This window comes from Vanessa tameamea, chromosome 19 (assembly GCF_037043105.1).
Source record: "Vanessa tameamea isolate UH-Manoa-2023 chromosome 19, ilVanTame1 primary haplotype, whole genome shotgun sequence".
NCBI classification, from domain to species: Eukaryota; Metazoa; Arthropoda; class Insecta; order Lepidoptera; family Nymphalidae; genus Vanessa; species Vanessa tameamea.
The window spans coordinates 6,883,742-6,903,553 of NC_087327.1; the positions used below are offsets into that span (position 1 = coordinate 6,883,742).

General features: G+C 37.1%; 2 protein-coding genes across 7 annotated transcripts; one reads left to right on the forward strand and one right to left on the reverse strand.

Moving 5' to 3' along the window:
• Window positions 1-179: 179 nt before the first annotated feature.
• LOC113399358 (AT-rich interactive domain-containing protein 4A-like) lies at window positions 180-12,605 on the forward strand. 3 transcript variants are annotated; one of them, XM_026638466.2, is made up of 26 exons: window positions 180-330; window positions 584-640; window positions 719-829; window positions 1,169-1,325; window positions 1,507-1,672; window positions 1,958-2,176; window positions 2,330-2,492; window positions 2,750-2,887; window positions 3,032-3,159; window positions 3,272-3,461; window positions 3,689-3,846; window positions 4,001-4,248; window positions 4,397-4,481; window positions 4,749-4,865; window positions 5,036-5,138; window positions 5,376-5,519; window positions 6,078-6,120; window positions 6,194-6,301; window positions 6,412-8,278; window positions 8,552-8,763; window positions 8,890-9,114; window positions 9,516-9,684; window positions 10,348-10,451; window positions 10,646-10,783; window positions 11,418-11,558; window positions 12,096-12,605. In XM_026638466.2, exons 2-26 carry the CDS (start codon window positions 638-640, stop codon window positions 12,125-12,127), a joined length of 5,169 nt encoding a protein of 1,722 aa, XP_026494251.2. In that variant the 5' UTR covers window positions 180-330; window positions 584-637; the 3' UTR covers window positions 12,128-12,605. The 3 variants fall into 3 exon arrangements, with proteins under 3 accessions (XP_026494251.2, XP_064074006.1, XP_026494254.2); XM_064217936.1 differs by having other exon boundaries at window positions 8,908-9,114; XM_026638469.2 differs by having other exon boundaries at window positions 6,206-6,301.
• On the reverse strand, window positions 12,598-19,786 carry LOC113399359 (pre-mRNA-processing factor 39). 4 transcript variants are annotated; one of them, XM_026638471.2, is made up of 17 exons: window positions 19,573-19,779; window positions 19,435-19,498; window positions 18,953-19,158; window positions 18,412-18,612; window positions 17,318-17,458; window positions 17,003-17,140; window positions 16,680-16,841; window positions 16,328-16,453; window positions 15,665-15,791; window positions 15,435-15,582; window positions 15,148-15,295; window positions 14,914-15,024; window positions 14,665-14,829; window positions 14,218-14,438; window positions 13,826-14,094; window positions 13,511-13,709; window positions 12,598-13,407 (listed from the first exon to the last, which is right to left on the reverse strand). In XM_026638471.2, the coding sequence occupies exons 1-17, from the start codon at window positions 19,600-19,602 to the stop codon at window positions 13,185-13,187; spliced, it is 2,679 nt and encodes an 892-aa protein (XP_026494256.2). In that variant the 5' UTR covers window positions 19,603-19,779; the 3' UTR covers window positions 12,598-13,184. The 4 variants fall into 4 exon arrangements, with proteins under 4 accessions (XP_026494256.2, XP_026494255.2, XP_064074007.1 ...); XM_026638470.2 differs by having other exon boundaries at window positions 18,953-19,498; window positions 19,573-19,786; XM_064217937.1 differs by lacking the exon at window positions 19,435-19,498 and having other exon boundaries at window positions 19,717-19,734.
• Between the last annotated feature and the right edge of the window lie 26 nt (window positions 19,787-19,812).

Genomic DNA, 19,812 nt, shown 5'->3' on the forward strand with positions numbered 1-19,812 from the left:
TAGTTTTGTCCAAAAACTATTTGGACCTCGAAACAAAAATATTTTCATTAAGTAATAAAATTTCCTATTAAATATATTTATACATAAAATATTATAAAATGATAAAATTTAGTTCACACATATTTTTTATGTGAAATTAAAAAAAGTGTAAAACATTCTGATGTCTAGGTGTTGGCATCAGTGTCGACAACTTCAATCTTCTTGTCATTTTCATTTCGGAAACGAAAATGGTGCTCTTATTGTTGTATTACAAGAACTAAACAGTGTTTATTGTATTTAGTTATTACAATGAATATTATTGTAGTGTTAATATAGATGTGTTTAATTCTGGTAAATATAATTTCGCCAACAAAACCTTACAATGTTTTGTCACAAACTCATTAATACCGCGCATTCACTTTGGATAGGCTCTAAAATTTTAGTTACAACACAAAATAATGCCTAATACCATTTCAATCCTACTAAAACGTTTATACTATATGTTCATACATAAGGATAGATATTACCGATATTAATTGCTATTACGTATCATAAAGTTTTTACGATTCATCAACAAATTTCACGGTGAAATCCTCTTTTTCAGGTTTTTTTAATAGTTTAATAAACAGGAATTAAGATTATTGTAAATTAGCTCAGAATGGTAAGTAAGATTTGTCTAGTTGTAAATTTTTCTTATTACTGGAAAATGTTTCTTATAATGTGTTTATTTCCATACAAGCAAGGTGATGATCCCCCATTTTTACCAGTGGGTACTGATGTGAGTGCCAAATATAAAGGAGCATTCTGTGAGGCCAAGATTAAGAAAGTTGTTCGTAACATTAAATGTAAGGTAAGAGAACATATGTTTCATTATTATATTAAATATGGAATAGTTGGTAAATATTGAGAAGTCCAAATTGAAAAAGGAAAAAAAAAAACTTGTTTTTGTTATAGCATGAATATGGGTTTGATTTTTTAGGTTTCTATCAGTAGTTATGTTATTCATAAATGATTAGAAGACAAATTATATTTGGAATATAAAAAATCATTTCAATCATTTATAAAATAATAATTTGATGTGATCAAGATGAAAATGATTACCAATAGTTTTTTTTATTATTTTGTAATTAAAACATCTGTAACATTATAAAATATAGTATCATGATGCTGTTAATTCTAATTGTTTTAGGTAACATTAAAAGCAGGTGGTATAACAACAGTGAATGATGATGTCATCAAGGGTACTTTAAGGGTGGGCAGCACAGTGGAGGTAAAACAGGACCCTAAAAAAGAAGCAATGGAAGCTGTTATTACAAAGATACAGGACTGTAGCCAGTACACTGTTGGTGAGTACTAGAGATAATACAATTTATTTATAAATCATTCATGTTCAAAGGTTTTTCATTCATAGAAAATAATATTCAAGCTCTTTACTTACATAAACACATACAAAGATCTGTAGATTTTACATATTATTTATGACCTATTTTATTTATGAATAATGGGAATGTATTATTAATTTTTTAGTGTTTGACGATGGCGACATAACTACATTACGACGTTCCGCATTATGCTTGAAGAGTGGGCGACATTTTAATGAAAGTGAAACATTAGATCAATTACCATTAACACATCCAGAGCATTTTTCAACACCAGTTATAGCTGGTAGAAGAGGACGTAGAGGAAGGGCACAGTAAGTTATTATATGTGAAATGATTGCAAATAGAATATGTACTAAAACAAATTAAATCTAGTTTTCTAAAGTTCTCCCTTAATTTATTGTGTGCAAGATTAAAGTTCAACACACACTTTTAATTTGACACCTTCATGTATGGTGATGTTTTAGTGAAATGTATTTTTTGGGTAAAGACTAGATTATATTATTTAATGGAATCAAAATAATTGAATAATATTAGAACTAGGATTTTTCTAGGCTTACTAATAATTATACATAAAAATTATTTGTTATTTACCACAGATCCGAAGAAAGTGAGGGCGAAGGAACCACTCGCCGCATGAAAGCAGACAGCGCGGAACGTGAGCCTCACGTTGGACGTGTGGTGCTAGTAGAAGCGGCAAGCGGTGCGGAACGACGCAGGCCTCATCAGCCCGCCTTCCCTGCGCTAGTAGTAGCACCCACTGCACAGATCAAAGTTAAAGAAGACTATCTCGTGAGATCCTTCAAAGATGGCAGATAGTATGTTAAAGTTTGAATTTTTTATACATAACTAACAATTGGATTTTGCAAAATTGGATTTAATGAATATACTTAATATATAAGAACTAGTATTTTATTGTAATTTACGCAAGTGAATTTCATTGTATCGTTCATTCAATTATAAAATTTCAGTTACACAGTCCCTAAGAAGGAGGCGCGTGAGTTCCGGAAAGGCTCTGCGCCACTGGAATGGTCGGGCGTGGAGGCGGCCCTGCAGTACCTCAACCATGCCGTACTGCCGCCGCACTGGGACCGCGACGCGCTCTTCAACGAGCCGCGCAATACCTCTGACGACGTGAGTAATCATACCGAGATTAAGATTATTTATATAAGAATATTGTCATTTGAATATTATATAATTATATGTATTTAGTATTCTGTATTGTTTTTTTAATAGACAAAATTTAACTCGATCTTGTTTCCCTTAACATTAATTTTAATTATAATACTATATGTAGACTAATTGAAAGGTAGCAAATAAATGAAATCATTAATTATAATCTTGCATTATTTTGCTTAAATTTATATTGAAACTTAAATATTGTTAAACAGAGTTCTGATGATGAACCGCGTGAAGAAAAGGACCATTTTGTGGCACAACTGTACAAGTTTATGGACGATCGAGGCACTCCACTCAATCGTAACCCAACCATCGCCAATAGAGACATTGATTTGTATCGGCTGTTTAGAGTAAGTGTATAAATGTAATAAAACTTTTTGGTGGAATAACTTACTACTGAATTTCTCAAAGACTTATAAGAATGTTCAGTATTGTAAAATCGCATAAGTATATCTAGTTAAATGTAATATTAAAAGATTATATTTATTTCTCAGGTTGTTCAAAAATTAGGTGGTTACAATAGAGTAACAAACCAAAATCAATGGAAGACAATAGCAGATAAAATGGGATTCCACCCCGTCACAACAAGTATCACCAATCTGTGCAAACAGGCTTACAAAAAGTGAGTAGCGACTTATATCACATTTACCAACAATAATTAAATGCGAGACGCTAATGAAAAGTTTTGGCATCCAATATACTGTAAAAAATAAATTTGATCAAATGTTGCACAGATTCCTGCACAGCTTCGAGGACTTCTACCGCAAGCTGGGCGTGACGCTGGTGGCGCACCCGCGCGGCGCTCGCACGCCGCCCGCCGGCCGCTCGCTCATCCGCGACCGCGACAAGCTGCCGCCCGCCGCCGGCGCCGCCGCCTCGCCCGCGCCGCCCGCCGCGCCCAGCACGCCCACCCCGCCCGCGCAGGTATACTCCACCCCTCTCCTCCACTCCACTCCTCAGATTGCAATGTTATGAATTAGAAATTTTCGATATAGAGCATACTTTAAAAATGCTTCGAAATATACTCCACAAAAAATATTGTCGTATGTGATGATCATTAGGTTTAATTGTTACTTCAGAAGCAAAATCATGTTGTGGTTGATTCGCTTTTAAGAGTACTGTTTATTTTTATACATTTTCTTTGATTACAGCGTTTAAAAGACAAAGATTCTGATAAGAGTGAAACAGAAAAGAGTGATAAGAGTGAGAAGGAAGAAAAAATAGAGAAGATAGAGAAAAAAGAGAAGCCGCGCGCGAGCGACGAGGATGACAGCGCTGACAACCAGCCCCTCATTATTACCACTCCAAAGTAAGAATTCGCGAGAATGATATCTTGCTAAAATTCAGGATGATATTCTAATTCTATATATCTTTTTGTGATATTTAAGTAATTGTACAAATAACTAAATATTATGTTGTAAAAATTAAATACCTTTAAAATAAATAACATGTACCTTTTATAGAGTTGACAAAGAGAAGGAGAAAGATAAGGAAAAGGAAAAGGAAAAAGAAAAGGAGAAGGAGAAGGAAAAGGAAAAAGAAAAAGAGAAAGAAAAGGAAAAAGAAAGGGATAAAGACAAGAGCTCAACCACGAGTGAAGAAAAAGGAGTCATTAAGCCACGCTCACAGTCCAAGACTCGTAGCTTGCCTCCTGTTAAGATGGAGTCCCATGAGAAGCGCACGCCTAAGAGGAAAACTTTGTCTTCTAAATGTATGTTTTAAATGATTCATATTTTAAAAGGAATCAATTTGTTTCACTTTTTATTATAAATTAAATTTATTTAAGCCAAAACCATCGTTATAATTTTTTTTACTTAACGCTGCTGAAATTGAATTGAATTAACCTGAAGATTTTCCAGTAAGTGAAGGTTCGAGCAGCATCAGGCGCCCGTCGCGTCGGCCCAACGTCTCCACCGACAGTGACAGTTCTGGGCGAGCATCGAGGTAACACGAACGACGATTCGTTATAAAGATACACTTTTTCTTAGTTTCCTATAATTCGATAAAATAAGTTATTTTTATGTATTACAAACTGTTTCCTTAAATGGTGTTTTTTTTCGGTTAACTATTTATAAAAGCTTGAAAAAAGTATAATAATATTCGACGTAGACTCATTCGCTCTGCAAGCGCTGCGTACGCCTGCCGTCGGTGAAATGCTAGCAAGGAGTCTCACAAAGTCCATGCCTAGCTCACTAAATCCTCTCTTTGTAGGTGTGGACTAACAAAGAAAATGCAAAGCCGTAGAAGTCAAAGCGCCAACTCTGCGAGTAGCGGCAACACCATCGCATCGAACAGTAGCAAGAGACCTCGGAAAAGAAAGACTACAGAGTAAGAGATATTATATATATATATATATATTTATAAAAAAGTCTTATCTTTGGGTATTTAGCAAAATAAATGAAGGTTCTGAGGAATATACGGTTTATAATTATACGATAATAAATTATTATATGTGAGCGAATATCACATTTCTATAGCATTATGTTTATTATTCACAGGCCGTCGATGAATGAATCGACACGTTCCGGAGGCGCCAATGTAGAGGCTCAAGTAGGCGATAAGTTAAAGGTCTACTACGGACCCACACAATCAGAGTCAAAGGTAAATATTCACCTTTGATTGCCTTATAAAATTGTTAAATTTTCCCATCGATTAAGTAAAAGTTTTTTATAGATTAAGTGGAATTATTACTTATTTATGTTTGATCTAAATGAGAAAAGTCGACGTATGTCGTACAAGCGACCCCCGTTCGATGATAACTTACATCTAGTTTATAAAAGCTCAGAATACGCTCGTTACAAGGCTATGCTTATTAAATGGATACTTTTGAACGTGGAGGTGACGTACGAGGCGAAGGTGATCGAGGTGTCGGCGGACGGGCTGCGCGTGCACTACACGGGCTGGAACACGCGCTACGACGAGTGGATCAAGCCCGAGCGCATCGCGCTCAACGTCACGCAGCACGAGGCGCGCAACAAGAAGGTCTATATTCAGTAATCCATTACACCAAAATGTAACAAATTTTATTAGACAATTACAGTAATACAAATTTAAAATTTAGATTGTGTTGCTGGTTTCCTGGTAATTAAACCAAAGGCGCGAACGACATAGTTATACAAAAAAACAAAAAAGATAAATAATGCTAGGAAGTTTCAAATGCTATGATAATTTCAAGTACCTTACATGGGTCTTTTAACCGCTTTTTACCATACTAAAACCCGGTTACTTTATTAAAAAAAGATGGGTTATTTATATGTAAAATAGAACTGTTTCAAAGGATAATTTAGAAACTACCATTGCCTAAAGCTAATTACGGATCAGTAGGCTAAGAATAACGTATAGTAGAATATATTTTTCGAGTTCAAAATATGACAGAAAAAATCTTAAACATTAAATTGTACTATTATAGTACAATTGTAATATTTACATTAGTCAGTTTTACTATCCATAACTAAAACGAACCGTTTTTTTAATATACTAACAGATCTGAGTTCTTTTACAACTCAGAACTGTAAAATAATAAAAAATAATTTGTTACAGATGACGAATCTAAATAGACGAGTCAGGAGCAAAAGAACAGAAGGTATTTTTTAATTCATTTTGTAATTTTGGTACTTAAATTTAATAGTACTCTAAAGCGATATTGCTATTATTAGTGCTGATTTCAGAGTCTTCAGCCCGATCCGACACCGATAGTGACTCTGATAGTGACACAAGTGTTAAAAGACCACCTAAAAAGTCCGATGATAAATCAAATGTTAAAAGTAAGCATCTGTTGTGTTTTTTTTTTTTTTTGTTATTTATTTTATGGTTTGGTGTACTTGATTTTTTAGTTTAACCATTATACAACTTAAAATGATTCTTGTTTGTTCAGATCCATCTAGATCGAAAGATCAAAAGTCAAGTGACAGCAGCAGCTCGAGTAAACCAAGAAAACGACCAGTAAGGACTGTATCTACACCGTTAGCGACCTCTCCAGCTAAGAAGCCTCGCACAACTCTCAGTGGACATCAGCATCAAGGCCGCGATTACGATCTAAATGAAATTAGATCAGAACTCAAAGGATTACATTCAGTAAAACAAGAAGCAGATGAAACTATTAAAACAGAAATTACGCAAAAAGACGCTATTATGAGTCCTGCACTTTCCACTAGCCAAACATCTGAACCCTCACGACCTGATAAACAACCAGAGGATGTTTATGAATTTAAAGAGCCAGAACCCTTTGAGTTGGAATTGCATGACGAAAAAAAGAAAAGAACTCATCGTATATTCGATGACATTTCTCCAAGCAAGTATACGTCAACCTTGTCCAAATCATTAAGCGAAGAAATATCTGAAGACCCATTAAGGCCACGACCATCCTCTTTTAGATCTCCATCTCTTTCGCCGTTCAGGGATTTTGGGTCAACTCGAGATGTACCAGGTCGACAAAGTCCTGAAGATGACTCTAAAGACGGGCTGTTCTCTCTCGATGACGACTCCCTTCCGGGTGAAGGCAGTTCTGGGCCAATATTCGAAGGATTTACACCAGCTAAAAATCAAGAGACATATTCGAAAAAAAGTAAGGTTTCGAAACTTCGACAGCTAATAGACGATTCACCGGATAGTCCAGCTGATGATGAACAATCATCTGAAGATGAGCCCGAGGAAGTAATAAAAGAGGAGAAAAGGGAACCAAGTCCAATTTTGCAAGCTATAGAAAAAGAAAAATCTCCAGAGCCAGTAATAGAAGAACCGAAAAATCCTGATTTGACTAAAGAAGTTAATGATGCCATAGCTATCCTCAAAGAAATACCTCCATTGGAATCCATACCGGAACCTCCTTCCACTCCTCCTCCGAAGATAAAATCAGAACCTCTCATTGTAATTCCTCCTGTGGCTACCGTCACCACCGAAGATATTGAAGTAGAAAAGGATGAGCAAATTATTAAAGACGAGAAAATAGTTCAGTGCGAAATTAATGAAAAAGCAATTGAAGAAAACATTATGGCTATTCCGCTTCCAAATGTAGAACCCAAAGATAAAGAGCCTCCAAAAATAAGAATCGAAAAATTAGACCCCGCTCCTGATATGACTATATCAAAAATGGAGCCACCTTCTAGTCCGCTAATCGATACGGAGGAAGATAAATCAGAGCCCGACAGTCCCGCCCGAATCGATGTTTTACCTGAACCACCCCCTGCATTTTTATTACAATCTGAGGGGCCAAAAATTGCTGAAAAACTACTTAAAGCCATCAATAGTGCTAAGAGATTGTCTATGTCCCCTCCGCCCGTAGAAGATCGGCCGGAAACGCCAAAGAAAGATATTAAGACTGATGATAAATTGTCACCTACAACAGTGGAAATAAAACGGCCTTCGAGTATACCTGAATTACTGAAACCTTTGACTAAACTCGACCCCGTCCGACGCTATAGTCCAGCCGAAGCTATCGACTCCATATTCGGGGAACCTTCTAATTTAACGGATGTGAAACGTGATATATCAGAAGTTAAGAAAGTGAAACCTAAAGAACCAACGCCACCGAGGCTACAGAGCCCATTAAATATATTAGAAAGGAGAAAAAGTGTAGCCGATTTGCCACTTAGTGCTCCCGGGAAAAACAAAGTTTTAAGTGATACTATACAGAAGCTATCCAGTCAAATCAATCAATCTGTAGTAGCGGCCAGCATTCCCCTACCACCTTTCCCGCCGGAAGATCGCAGCGAATCGAGTGATTCAGATGATTCCGACAGAAGGTATGAACATGTAAAAAAATATATATACTTAAATAATTCAGTACAGTACAGTAACAGTACGTTGTTCAATATTAATTAGGACTATCATTAACGTTAATACTTAACTTATTCTCAACAAGGTTAATACTTCCTTCTATTATCCTTTCGTGTATAATACGTGCCACCTGTATCTAAAATTTTATATTAGTTCTATGTTATCATTTGATTTGATTTAGTGTATAATTAACGTGTTGATAAAAAGCAACCTAATCTCGATCGTTTTAAACAATAAAGGTTGATAATTGACAAATTGGCCGTGGACGAGTGGGGCAGTGGCAGCGGTAACAGTGGAGGTAGCAGTAATGGTACAACCGTGGCGGTCATTGCTGGAAGGACTCAAAATGCCGCGGCGAGAGCTTTACATGCCGGGAAATCTCCGGGAGAATGGAGCGCCGGGGAATCGCTGCTCATGCTCGAAGACGCTTGTAAGAATGAACGAAAACACAGTGAGTTATATTTGATGAGTTACATTTTACAACTGTTGAATTTGAAGAATTAGTTTAACGTAAAATCATCAAAATGTCTATATCGATGACCGCAACATCGGACCACTAAAGCAAAGCAATACCTAGGCGCCAACGTTGTGGTAGCGGGCGGGGTGCGCGTGAGCACTGCGGGCGCGGAGGACGACGGCTGCGTGTCGCTGCTGCTGTGCGAGGAGACCATCCCCGGCTCGCCGGCGCCCGACGCCGAGCCCGCGCCGCCCGCGCGCGCGCACCACCTGCCCTTCGCCTGCGCGCCGCAGCACGCGCACTCGCACTCGCACTCGCACTCGCACAACACGCATAACCATAAGAGTAAGTTTTCCATTTTATCGTAACGTCCGCGCCACCTTCCCTGAATAAATCTGATTTCGTTGCTAATCATTCCAAAATTCGAAAATATAAATATTCATTAAAACATGATATAATTCATGACGAACCGGTATTTATATGCCACGAATATGTTTAGTAAGAAAGTAAACTCCCGTTCCTGTAGTAAATGTCCAGGCGAAGGTACGTTTTAAGTAAGCTTATCCCGTCAAGCTGCTTCAGTTGATGACCCGACATTAATAAGTAAGCATATTATCACTCAGCAGCGCCTTTCCTAATATGTATCCGCAAATTTAGGTCGATAGACCTATAGTGGCTTTTAAACTAAAATTCCAACGTGCTTGTATTTCGCCTCGACTAAAGTATGTTTTGTAACTGTTGTACAGCGGAGGAACGTCGCGGGTCAGCGGGGGCGGCAGAGGCGGGAGAGGGACGCGCGGGGGGCGCGGGGGCGGCAGGCGGAGCGGGGGACGACGACTGGTCGCGGCGCCGCGCGCTGCTCGACAACACTCCGCCCACCACACCCGACAGCAGCCTCGACCTCTCGCCGCATAGGTAGTATCATCACTTATTTATGTAGTATCTGTTGACTAGAAATTTTAGCCTGCAAGCTTCTCTTTTAATCCTTCTGAATTTCAATGTTTCAATTTTCTTTATCCATCTAAGATTAAGAAAATTAAACTCACAAATAACGTCATATATAATACTTAACACGGCGGTCCAAAGCAGGGCCGATCCACCATTTTTTATTTACCGCAAACGCCAATATCACGTGTGTAGATAGTAGATAAATTGTTTTGAATGATGCAACTTTTTTGACCACCTAAAATACACCGACAAAGTAATTATTGAATTTAAGCAGTATTTTGTAGATTTTAAAGGATTAGGAGATTATATCTTTGCATTTTTAATTCCCATATTTTTTTACCAAAAATTGAGAGTACCTTTATGTTTCCATCTAGTAAATGTAGTAATTTTTACTGGTCCAGGAAAGTATCTGGATTGGACACTGGACAGCCCTGATATAGATTACACTCATTGTTCTTCTCAAATAAAAGAGTATCAACGTCTGTTAGTTGGCGTATGAGTCTGGGCTTATTCTCTCTTTTCGGGACTGTCTGTGTCGGGAAGTAAACTGGTACTTGGTTAATTTAAGTTAGTAAAATAATATTAACTATTTTTATATTTGGTAATTTATCATATTTAATTTATTTTCAGAGAGAGGCGAATATCAGAAAGAGACAGTCCTTCGGATAGAAAGGAAGATGAAGAAGACAATCACGCACAAGATGTTTGTGCCCTCGATATCGACAAGCCACATGGTCTGTCTTATCATCAATTTATTGTTTATCTGAAAATTATAATTTGAACCTGATTTATTCATTAACATGACTCAAACATACAAACAAATAAATCACGCGTATGGATGAATGTATGTTTAATAAGATCAGAAATAATTCCACAAAAGACAAAATAGACAACAATAGACATTAACAAATAGGCTGTCGTTCCGCAGGCAGCGCCCGCTCGCGCAAGGCGTCGGAGTCGTCGGGCGCGGGCCGCACGCGCGCGCGCCGCGCCCGCCGCGACACCGACGAGCCGCACGCGCCGCACGCGCCGCACGCGCTCAAGTACAACTTCTACGTCGACCTCGGTGAGTCACAACATATATTCTATTGCTTGATTATTAAATATTATATTTGATAAATATTTGCTATTACTATTGTATTATTATATTTGTAGGAATAAAACCCATAGTAGATGTTACAATACCTGGTTTGTAATTTAATATCGCAATACTTAATATATAACATTATTATAAGTTTTGAGATAAAACGCTTTTAAACTCACCGTTTTCTATAAGAATAGCTAGTGTTTTATGAATTTCAAGTATTTCTTTACTACTTTAGAGAGAGGCACGATCCCGAGATGTAACTTTTCTTTTGATTAAATAAAATGGTTCGTTAACGCAAATTTCACTACAGCCTTTTCCGATCAAAGTAGGAGTAAAGATAAACTAAACTTAACCCAAAAAAAAACCTTAACCATATTGTTCTCAATTTGCTACTAGCTCTGCTACATTATTAATTAAAAACTGTTATTGATTAACCCACCTTACTTTTCAAATCAATAAACTTATCAAATTCATGCATATGATTGATTATTCAGGCTCTCGACAAGCAATATATCGTCAATTGGATGCCAAATATTGTTTATTGGTTCTCCTGTTCTAGTTAGAATAGACTATACATACATTTGCAAGCATTAATATAATTACTTAATTGTAGACCCTTCCTGGGATTGTCAAACTCGTATAAATGTGCTGACGTCGCGGCTGGCTGATCTACGCAAAGCATACCACTCTGTGAAAGCTGAACTGGCTGCCATTGATCGCCGACGTAAAAAACTGCGACGCAAGGAACGAGAGGGTAAATAAATTTTGACTTTAAAAAATTCTAAGATTTAAAAAATTTTTTGAAGTAAAACTTTCTTTTGTAATTGTAATATTTATGTCTTAATATTGACTGCAATGTTCCCCAAAATTTTTTGTCCTGTTTTGTGACCCCTTTCACTAGAGTAAAATCCATTATAATATTTATACGAACATCCAACTATAAATATTATGATGGTTTTTACTCTAGTGAAGACTATAATTTCATAAATCCTATAATTTATCCATTACATTTTGAAATTTAAATATATCGTTATATATTTATATATAATTGTTTGTTCTTCAAACTTTCAACTGAATACAAAGCTATTTATGAAAAAATATAATACAACAGTATTCTATTTAACAGCTTATATCCACTTTAGTTTTGCTTCAAATTTTTCTATAGATGAAATAATGGCGTTTTAAATATCGTCAAAGTTACGACATTTAAAACGCCATTTTAATACAGATTTTATGTTTCGATTAATTTTACTGTTTAAAAATTTTAATTAACTAATATTTTTTGTTTTAGCTATCAAAGCAGCCAAAGCTGCTTGTTCGTGATGGAGATTAATGTAAATCTGCGGGATGCGGATTTGATCTCTGGTTAGATCCAATATGGATGATCTGAGTTTATTCGTTGTAGAATAGACGTTAACATTCGTTACGAATAACGTTACAAAACTGTATAGTGTTGAAACATGTACAATAAAAACATAAACAGTTATTTAAATTTAAATACCAACAGGAAATATAAACAAGTGAAAGAACAATTTTATTATATTTATAAAAAAATAGTGAAGTGCGCGTAAAATATATACTTAGTGCATTTATATTCTAAGATTATGTTATAATTTGAAGTTAGTTAAGATTTATAAATTATAAAATCAATAGTAATTTTGAAATATAATAACACGTTGTCGAATTTTATGTAATTAAAGTTGTAAATACTTTTTCAATGCGTCTTTCAATAATAGCATAAGCTTTTTATAGCAAGAACATTATTTGAGAGGTGTTAAATAAAAGTTATCTAATAATTTCATTCATGTTTTATTTGGAATCTATAACACGTGACACATAGCTTATTTTAAAATATTTCGTGTAATTAGCAAATTAGAAAAAGTATTTTATTGAAAAACATTACATCTCCCTATTATCATTTTATTTACCTATTATATCTGTTTAACAGCCACTACATTAATTTCGTTTCATTTAATTTAGGAAATAAGCGCCGAGTATTTATATAATACATTTTAATAAGTGCGGCTTACACATGGACATAAACCGTCGTATAATTGTACGAGTTAGCACATGATTAAGATATTCATCAAAATCTTCGTCCGGCGTTGCCAAATGAAGTGATGAATGTAGTACTAGCAAGTACAGTAATATTTTCAGACAGCAAAACTATCGAGTTAATTGTAAACCGAGAAAGGCTATTGTAAATACATCTATAGAAATCAGCTTTTAATATATTCAAATAAAATTTTTGTTTACAATTTAAGTAATCTTTCATACTTATGATTAAGTCATTAATAAAGATATAAAATACGGTGGCGTAATGAGAAATACACTTGAGTGTAATCGCTAGACATAACAAAGTTCGTAGAGTCTGGCGTCGCTAGTAGTAGTTAGGATATTGCGGCCAGGGATGCGGATGGTGCTGATATGGGCCCGGCGGCTGCTGGTAGCCCCAGGGCGGCGTGTAGGGCTGCGCGTACGACTGGTCGTACGACTGAGCGGTCGCCGCCTGAGTCTGATAGTACGTACTGGTGCTGCTCGTCGTAGCGGTGCTCGGCGTCGTCGTGCAGCTCTCCTTCTTCTTGGAACCATCGGTCGAAGCCCTTCAAATATTTTTGAATGTCAGTACAAATTATCACGCACATCTCACTTAGCTATCATGAAACCGTATTTATGATAATGTTCCATAGCAGAACACATATTTACTGGTGGTGCGCCGGCGCGTCGTGCTTGTTGGCGCGCGCTCGCTTGCGAAGGTGCTTGTGCGCGGCGCGCGCGTGCAGGTGCGCGGCGCGCGCGGCCGCCACGGGCCCGAGCTCCTCGGCCAGCTCGCGCCGTCGCACCGCCAGCGCCGCGCACGTCTCCACTTCCGCACCCTCCTGCTTCTCGTAACTCATCACCAATTCTATTGCGGATACAGATAGCGTAGTTAGTTCATCGCTCCAAATGAATAAAGTCCATTAGCTTGTATAAAACGAAAATTGTGACTATTTTAATTTGCGATTTGATGTTTACACCGACCTTCGAGTTCCTCGTACGGCGTGTCGGGCGTATGGAGAGCTAAATCCAAACGCTGCATATGCAAACGAGCGTTCAAGGGATCCTTTGCGATCGCGTCATTGAGAGCCTTTCTGGCGGCGAGTTTGTCCTGCTTCACGTGAAACAGGAAACGTGCGTATTTAATCGCCATTGCCGAAGCTACCGATTTATTCTTAGCTGAAGATATGTAAGCTTCATATAACTGAATACACTTGTCGTAGTCACCGCGACGACGTTCTAGGTTTATCCGCCTGGACATAAAACAATTACCTAAGTAATGCTAAAATTATATTGGACATTATTATTGCAAGTTTAAATAGAAAAAAAAAGTTATAAGCCAAATATAGTCTGAACCAGCCAACACTACCTCTTACCTATATTGAATCTGCACAAGGTTAGGGCATGTTTTCTCTATGCGCTCGAGTATTTCAGCGGCACGACCGGCGTTCCCCTGCGCTTCCTCAAACTGGGCCCAGTGCAGGTGCAGGTCAGGTTTGTCCAGATGGTGAACGCCGCACGCTCGCTCCAGCACTTCGCGCTCCACGGCCACCAGCTCGGGGTCAGACGGAATACGCTCCTCTAGGAACTTTATCAACTATACAAAAATATTTATTGTTAGATAATCAACATTGTATAAGTAAGTATAAGTAACATTATGTCTTAGACACCGCTATAAATATTTTTTGTGAATATATTTTGTCAATAAGTGCTAATACATTTCATAGTTTGATAGTTTATTGATTCAAAATGTAATCCAAAATTATATTTACTTAAAATCTCTCTTAGCCTTATTTTTATTTTAACTTAAATTGTTTACTAACCCGCATCCAAAACTCTTCATAAAGGGCACACGCGATCAAGCAGCGCTCGTGTAGTACTAATGCTCTCTTGAGTGAACCGTTTTGCTTCTCCCATTCTAGGTATGCTTTCCAATTTTTCAACTGACATCTTTCTAATGGCTTCACGTGAAAATAGGGACGCTTTATCTAAAAATGATAGTAAAGATTATCAATTGATTATCGACGTCCAGTAAAAGCAACCAACAAGTAAATTATATAATATATCCTCACCCCCTCTTCGAATGTCCACCTGGCGGCGACCTCCTCGCCGGTCGCTTTGTGTATTTTCCTACGCGCGGCAATAATGCGTTCCTTTATCGCCTGCGCCTCCTCTTCGGATGCCTGTCAAAAATATCACGATAAAATATGAACGTACAACGAATATCAAATAACGAAAAACATTAAAAATTGATTAGTGCGAGGGAGGTACAATTTCCGCCATTTGAATGTTTAGTCTGCACTTACGACGTGGTCGAGCGGCTCGTCCTCCCCGGGCGGCAGGTCGAGGGAGGGCTGCGTGGGCGCGGCGTCGCGCACCTCCCCGCGCAGGCGCACGAGCTCCGCGCGGGACACTGCCCCCGACACGGGTTCCGACATCACATGCTCCTGGAAGCTGAAGTCGGTTTCGCTTATCATTTTTATTCATCATTCTTTCTTTAAAGTATGAATTTTATCAGGTGTTTTTTACTCAATTATTATCGGTTCATGAATTTTACAAAGAAAAATTACTTACAAATAATTATATTACTTACTTGTCGAAATGCGAAGTGTAACCGAGAGTTGGCGTGGATAGCAATCGATCGTAGATGTTGGTGACTTGCAAAGCAGAGCCGTTCTCGGCTTCCCACTTGATATACGACTCCCAAAGACGATCCGAGCGGAACTCCAGACCGCAAGCCTCTGAATATCACAACACGGTCATATCACAAACATCATAACACCTGAACGTGAATGTACGTGTATATATCGAAACGTTTCTTACCTATGGCCCGCTCGTACTGCGACCGAATGTAGACGTGGTCTTCGGTCCTCGTCGACTTAACGTGATTGAGATAGTGAATCCAAAGGTCGACCGATAGCGGAATAGCTTTAAGCCCCCTTTCCAACACCTGCAACACGCGCTAACCATCATCCTCGGGCCGCGGGGACTCCGCGAAGCAAGGGAATAATTGAATAGCATTGTATATGTCATGTAATTACGAATGTGGGAGCTAGCGCGCCGTCCCCGCCGCCGCCGCCGCGCCGCCGCCCGCCCGCTTACATTACACTCGGTACCCGACAGAACGCACTTCAATACAATAACAATATTACAATACATGAGCGTGTACAGGTCAAAGTATGATAAATGTAAGCACTGGATCACAAAATATGCACCACGAGCGATTAAACACTAGAACTATATCTACGCGACGGTTACAATGCTCTCCGGTGCGTACTGACGCCTTTGCCTTACGAACATCGCGGGCCTCGAAGCGCTGTTGGGAAAAAAAACAGTTGCACAATACCGGTTAGGACTAAAAACAATTCAAAATCCAAGTGTTATGTTTGACACATTGATAATGAATATCATCAATTAATCCTTATTTAACTCACCATATATGTAACTTAAATATATTATTACGATTCTTACAGTATCGGCACTCACCTCGAGACACTTCTTTTTACTTCCTTTACGCTTTTCATAGTCAGCGTATTTGCGCCAGTAGCCGTAGCAGTAGGGGTAGTGCGACAAGAAGGCGTCGTAGGCCTCCCGCGCCGCCTCCACGTCGCTCTGCAAAGGGGACAGGGTTAGCACTTTCATAACCTTGGCATGTCGTGCACAAGTCGCGAGCATTGCACGTCAGCTGGCCCTTGCCTATCTACATTTAATTCAGTTCTCATCGCTTCATAAAGCAATAAGATTAGCAAATGCTTGTCATCATTTCGTACATTCAACCATATAAAATGTTCTTGAATTACATACTAATACAATAAGAACAATATAATTGTTTTCTTACTTCTTGATCAACATATTGTAGCAAATATGTCCATCCTGTAAAGTCTGTTGGGTCATCATTGACAACCTTCCAGTATTTGTCAAGTTCTGGGAGAGCCTTCTTTTTGGGTTTTTCATCGACTGATGACCTCTTTTCAGAAGGCACTGGTTTGCTTTCGCCATTCTGCAAATAAGATATATATAACTATATTTTCAATTAAGTAACATTACATATATTTTTTATCACACATTTGTTTAAGTTTAAGTAAAACATGGCATCAGCAAAGTAATTTTGTTTATTATTTATCTTTTCTGATATAAAGTAATGGAATATATATGAATTACCTTAGCTACTGCCTGTTTTTTTCCCGCTGATTCACCCTCAGATGTTGGAGAACCAGGGTCATATCCATCTCTTTCTTCTCCAGTTTTTCGTTTTCGAGATTCCTTCTTTGATGCTGGCAGTTCATCTTCAGACACAACCTGTAGATAAAATGTTGAATGTATATGACAATGTTCACTTACAATATAGTTATATTTACCATTCTAAAGTTTATATTAAATGAAACATATCTATCTTTTTCAACATATACATAGTAGAGAAATTATTTCGAGCAAATGCAACAGTTAAAAACTACCTATAAGAAGGAAATAAAAAACCTCTGTATCGGCCGGTAGTTCTGCCGGTTTGGGTCCAGGTAACTCATCATCAGAGACATTTTCTGCATCTTTTACACTTGGCTTTTGAACTGCTGGTAGTTCATCTTCAGACACCACTTCCGTTTCTTCTGCACCACCCACCTTAAAATAAAAGTTTATAATAAAATAATCCTTAACACTATTTGTTATTTAAAAAAATGTTTTGTAAGTGAAAAATATTATTTTTATATGATTATATTACACTTGGAGGTAGGGTATTGTGCAAACCCATCTGGGTAGGTACCACCCACAAATCAGATATTCGCAGCCAAGCAGCAGAACTTAGTATTGTTGTGTTTGAAGGGTGAGTGAGCCAGTGTAACTACAGGCACAAGGGACATAACATCTTAGTTCCTAAGGTTGGTGGCAGCGCATTGGAGAAGTAAGGGGTGGTTAATATTTCTAACAGAGCAAATGTCTATAGGCGATGGTGACCACTTAACATCAGGTGGCCCATTTGCTGGTCGACCTACCTATTACAAAAAAAAACATAATAAAAATTAATTATTTTTGTTACTACATGATTAATATCTATCTTACAATATAGAACATTGAGTTTATGACATTATTATTATCATACACAATAAAGCTAATCATAATGTTGACATTGCATCACAATAGAAGAATATTTTATACACCAGTCTCGAAGTGTCCATTAAAATTGCTATATATCTAAAATGATATGTAACTGTAACAATTGTCAAAACTCCGTGCAATTGTAAAGTATCATGACACTTAGACTGACAATGACCCTGGAAAATATCCATCAGTTATATAAAAGAAATATTATACATTGTGAACAAAAGTTTAAATACAAAAAAATATATACTAAATAATTCTCTGATAGAAAGCATGCACATAATATATACACAGTGACAGTAGATAGATGAATAAGTGATAAAATAAATACCTAAAATAGAAATTCAAAAGTATCATTTTAGTTTAGCTAACTAACTTATTTCTAGCCTCTTGTCTTCTTTTAAGGAATAAGCAAAAGCAATTATTATAAGCTAACAATTTAAATGCCATTGTAAAGACCATGCTCTTTGAAATACCTTTTTATTTTCCTCTTTTTCAATATCAGGTTGTAATTTGGTGAATTGTTGTTGTTCTTCAGTATTTTCGTTTAAGTCAATTTTGGAAGCTGCACTATCTTCTAATTTAACTTCTTTTTCTCTTGTAACATTTTCCTGCATATCAGGTATTTTATTATTGCTAAATAAAATTTCATCTTCTGAACTCTTTTTTTCTAATTGCTAAAAATAAATATAGTTCTGTCAATAATTGAATTTACAAGAACAAATAATTGATAATAAATTCTCACAACTTACCTATTCATAGGCAAAGAAACATGTATGTAAATGTACCTTTAAGATTTTCCTCTTCAAAGATTACCCTTTACTTTTAAAGTGACTAATTTTCCTTGGATAAAAGTCATGTGGCCATAATTTCTACACATGGAAGAATATTAAATGTATTGTTAGACATTTAATATTCTGTTTGTCTTAAATATAATTTAACAAACCATATGATATTTGACTAGTTAATAAATCTAAATTATGTAATATACAATAAAGAAATAAAGAACTTAAGTACCTTGGAAGATTCATCTTCTGATGAATTGACTTTCTCAGGAATATCATTTGTTATTTCGTCATTGTTATCTTGCGTCGTCTCCATAGTAATGTCGTTATGTTTTATCACATCCTCAGAAGAAGCAGAAATTGCTTCACTTTCTATCTCATTATTTAAATCTGGCTCACTAGGTGGCTCTGTTTCAGTCTTCGGTGCCTCTGAGAGATCTAAATCAGTATCAGAGGTAGTTTTGAACGTATCACTCAAACGAGTGTCTCCGTCAGAAAGCACGTTATTCATAGAATCGCTGGGGAAGTTGACAGCATTGTCGCCGACATCGAAAGAATCGGTGTTAAAGCCCACCGTATTATTATCTAAATAATCGCCAACGCTGCCCGCCGACAGTTCTACCGCGTTAAGAAAAGCCTGATTCGACGCAGACGACTCGTCAACAACCACAGCGTCAACACTGAATTCCCCGTCAGTCAATAAATGTGACAAACCATTCGAATTTTCATTGATTAGTGGACCTTCGTCGGTATCCATTTGGCCATCTGATAAACATTTCTATAACAATATAAAAATAATTTATTGTACTTATAATATATGATCCGAATTCTATAACCTCTTCTTACACATACCTGTAAATCAGAGCTGGCTTCATCGTCCATTATTTAATATTATTGTTAGTGTTAATAATAATCTTAGACACGTTAATTACACTTAAAAATCAACAAAAGAACTCCAAAAGTAACTTAAACGCAAATTATACTTATAATCGCTACCTTTCTACTTTTATAGATATGAGAGTCGGGAATTTTAATAACGTTATAACCTATGGTTTAACTGGGTAAAATGCCATAGAGATTGCACAGCTTATA

Excerpts from the sequence above, each read along its gene's own strand:
- LOC113399358 (XM_026638466.2), top strand. Across the intron at positions 2,888-3,031 it reads ATTTGTATCGGCTGTTTAGA|GTTGTTCAAAAATTAGGTGG; the intron begins GTAAGTGTATAA and ends TTTATTTCTCAG. Across the intron at positions 8,279-8,551 it reads TCAGATGATTCCGACAGAAG|GTTGATAATTGACAAATTGG; the intron begins GTATGAACATGT and ends TAAACAATAAAG.
- LOC113399359 (XM_026638470.2), bottom strand. The coding sequence starts at position 19,602 with ATGGACGATGAAGCCAGCTCTGATTTACAG. Across the intron at positions 16,842-17,002 it reads AAAAACAGGCAGTAGCTAAG|AATGGCGAAAGCAAACCAGT; the intron begins GTAATTCATATA and ends TCTTATTTGCAG. Across the intron at positions 13,710-13,825 it reads GCCGTACGAGGAACTCGAAG|AATTGGTGATGAGTTACGAG; the intron begins GTCGGTGTAAAC and ends TATCCGCAATAG.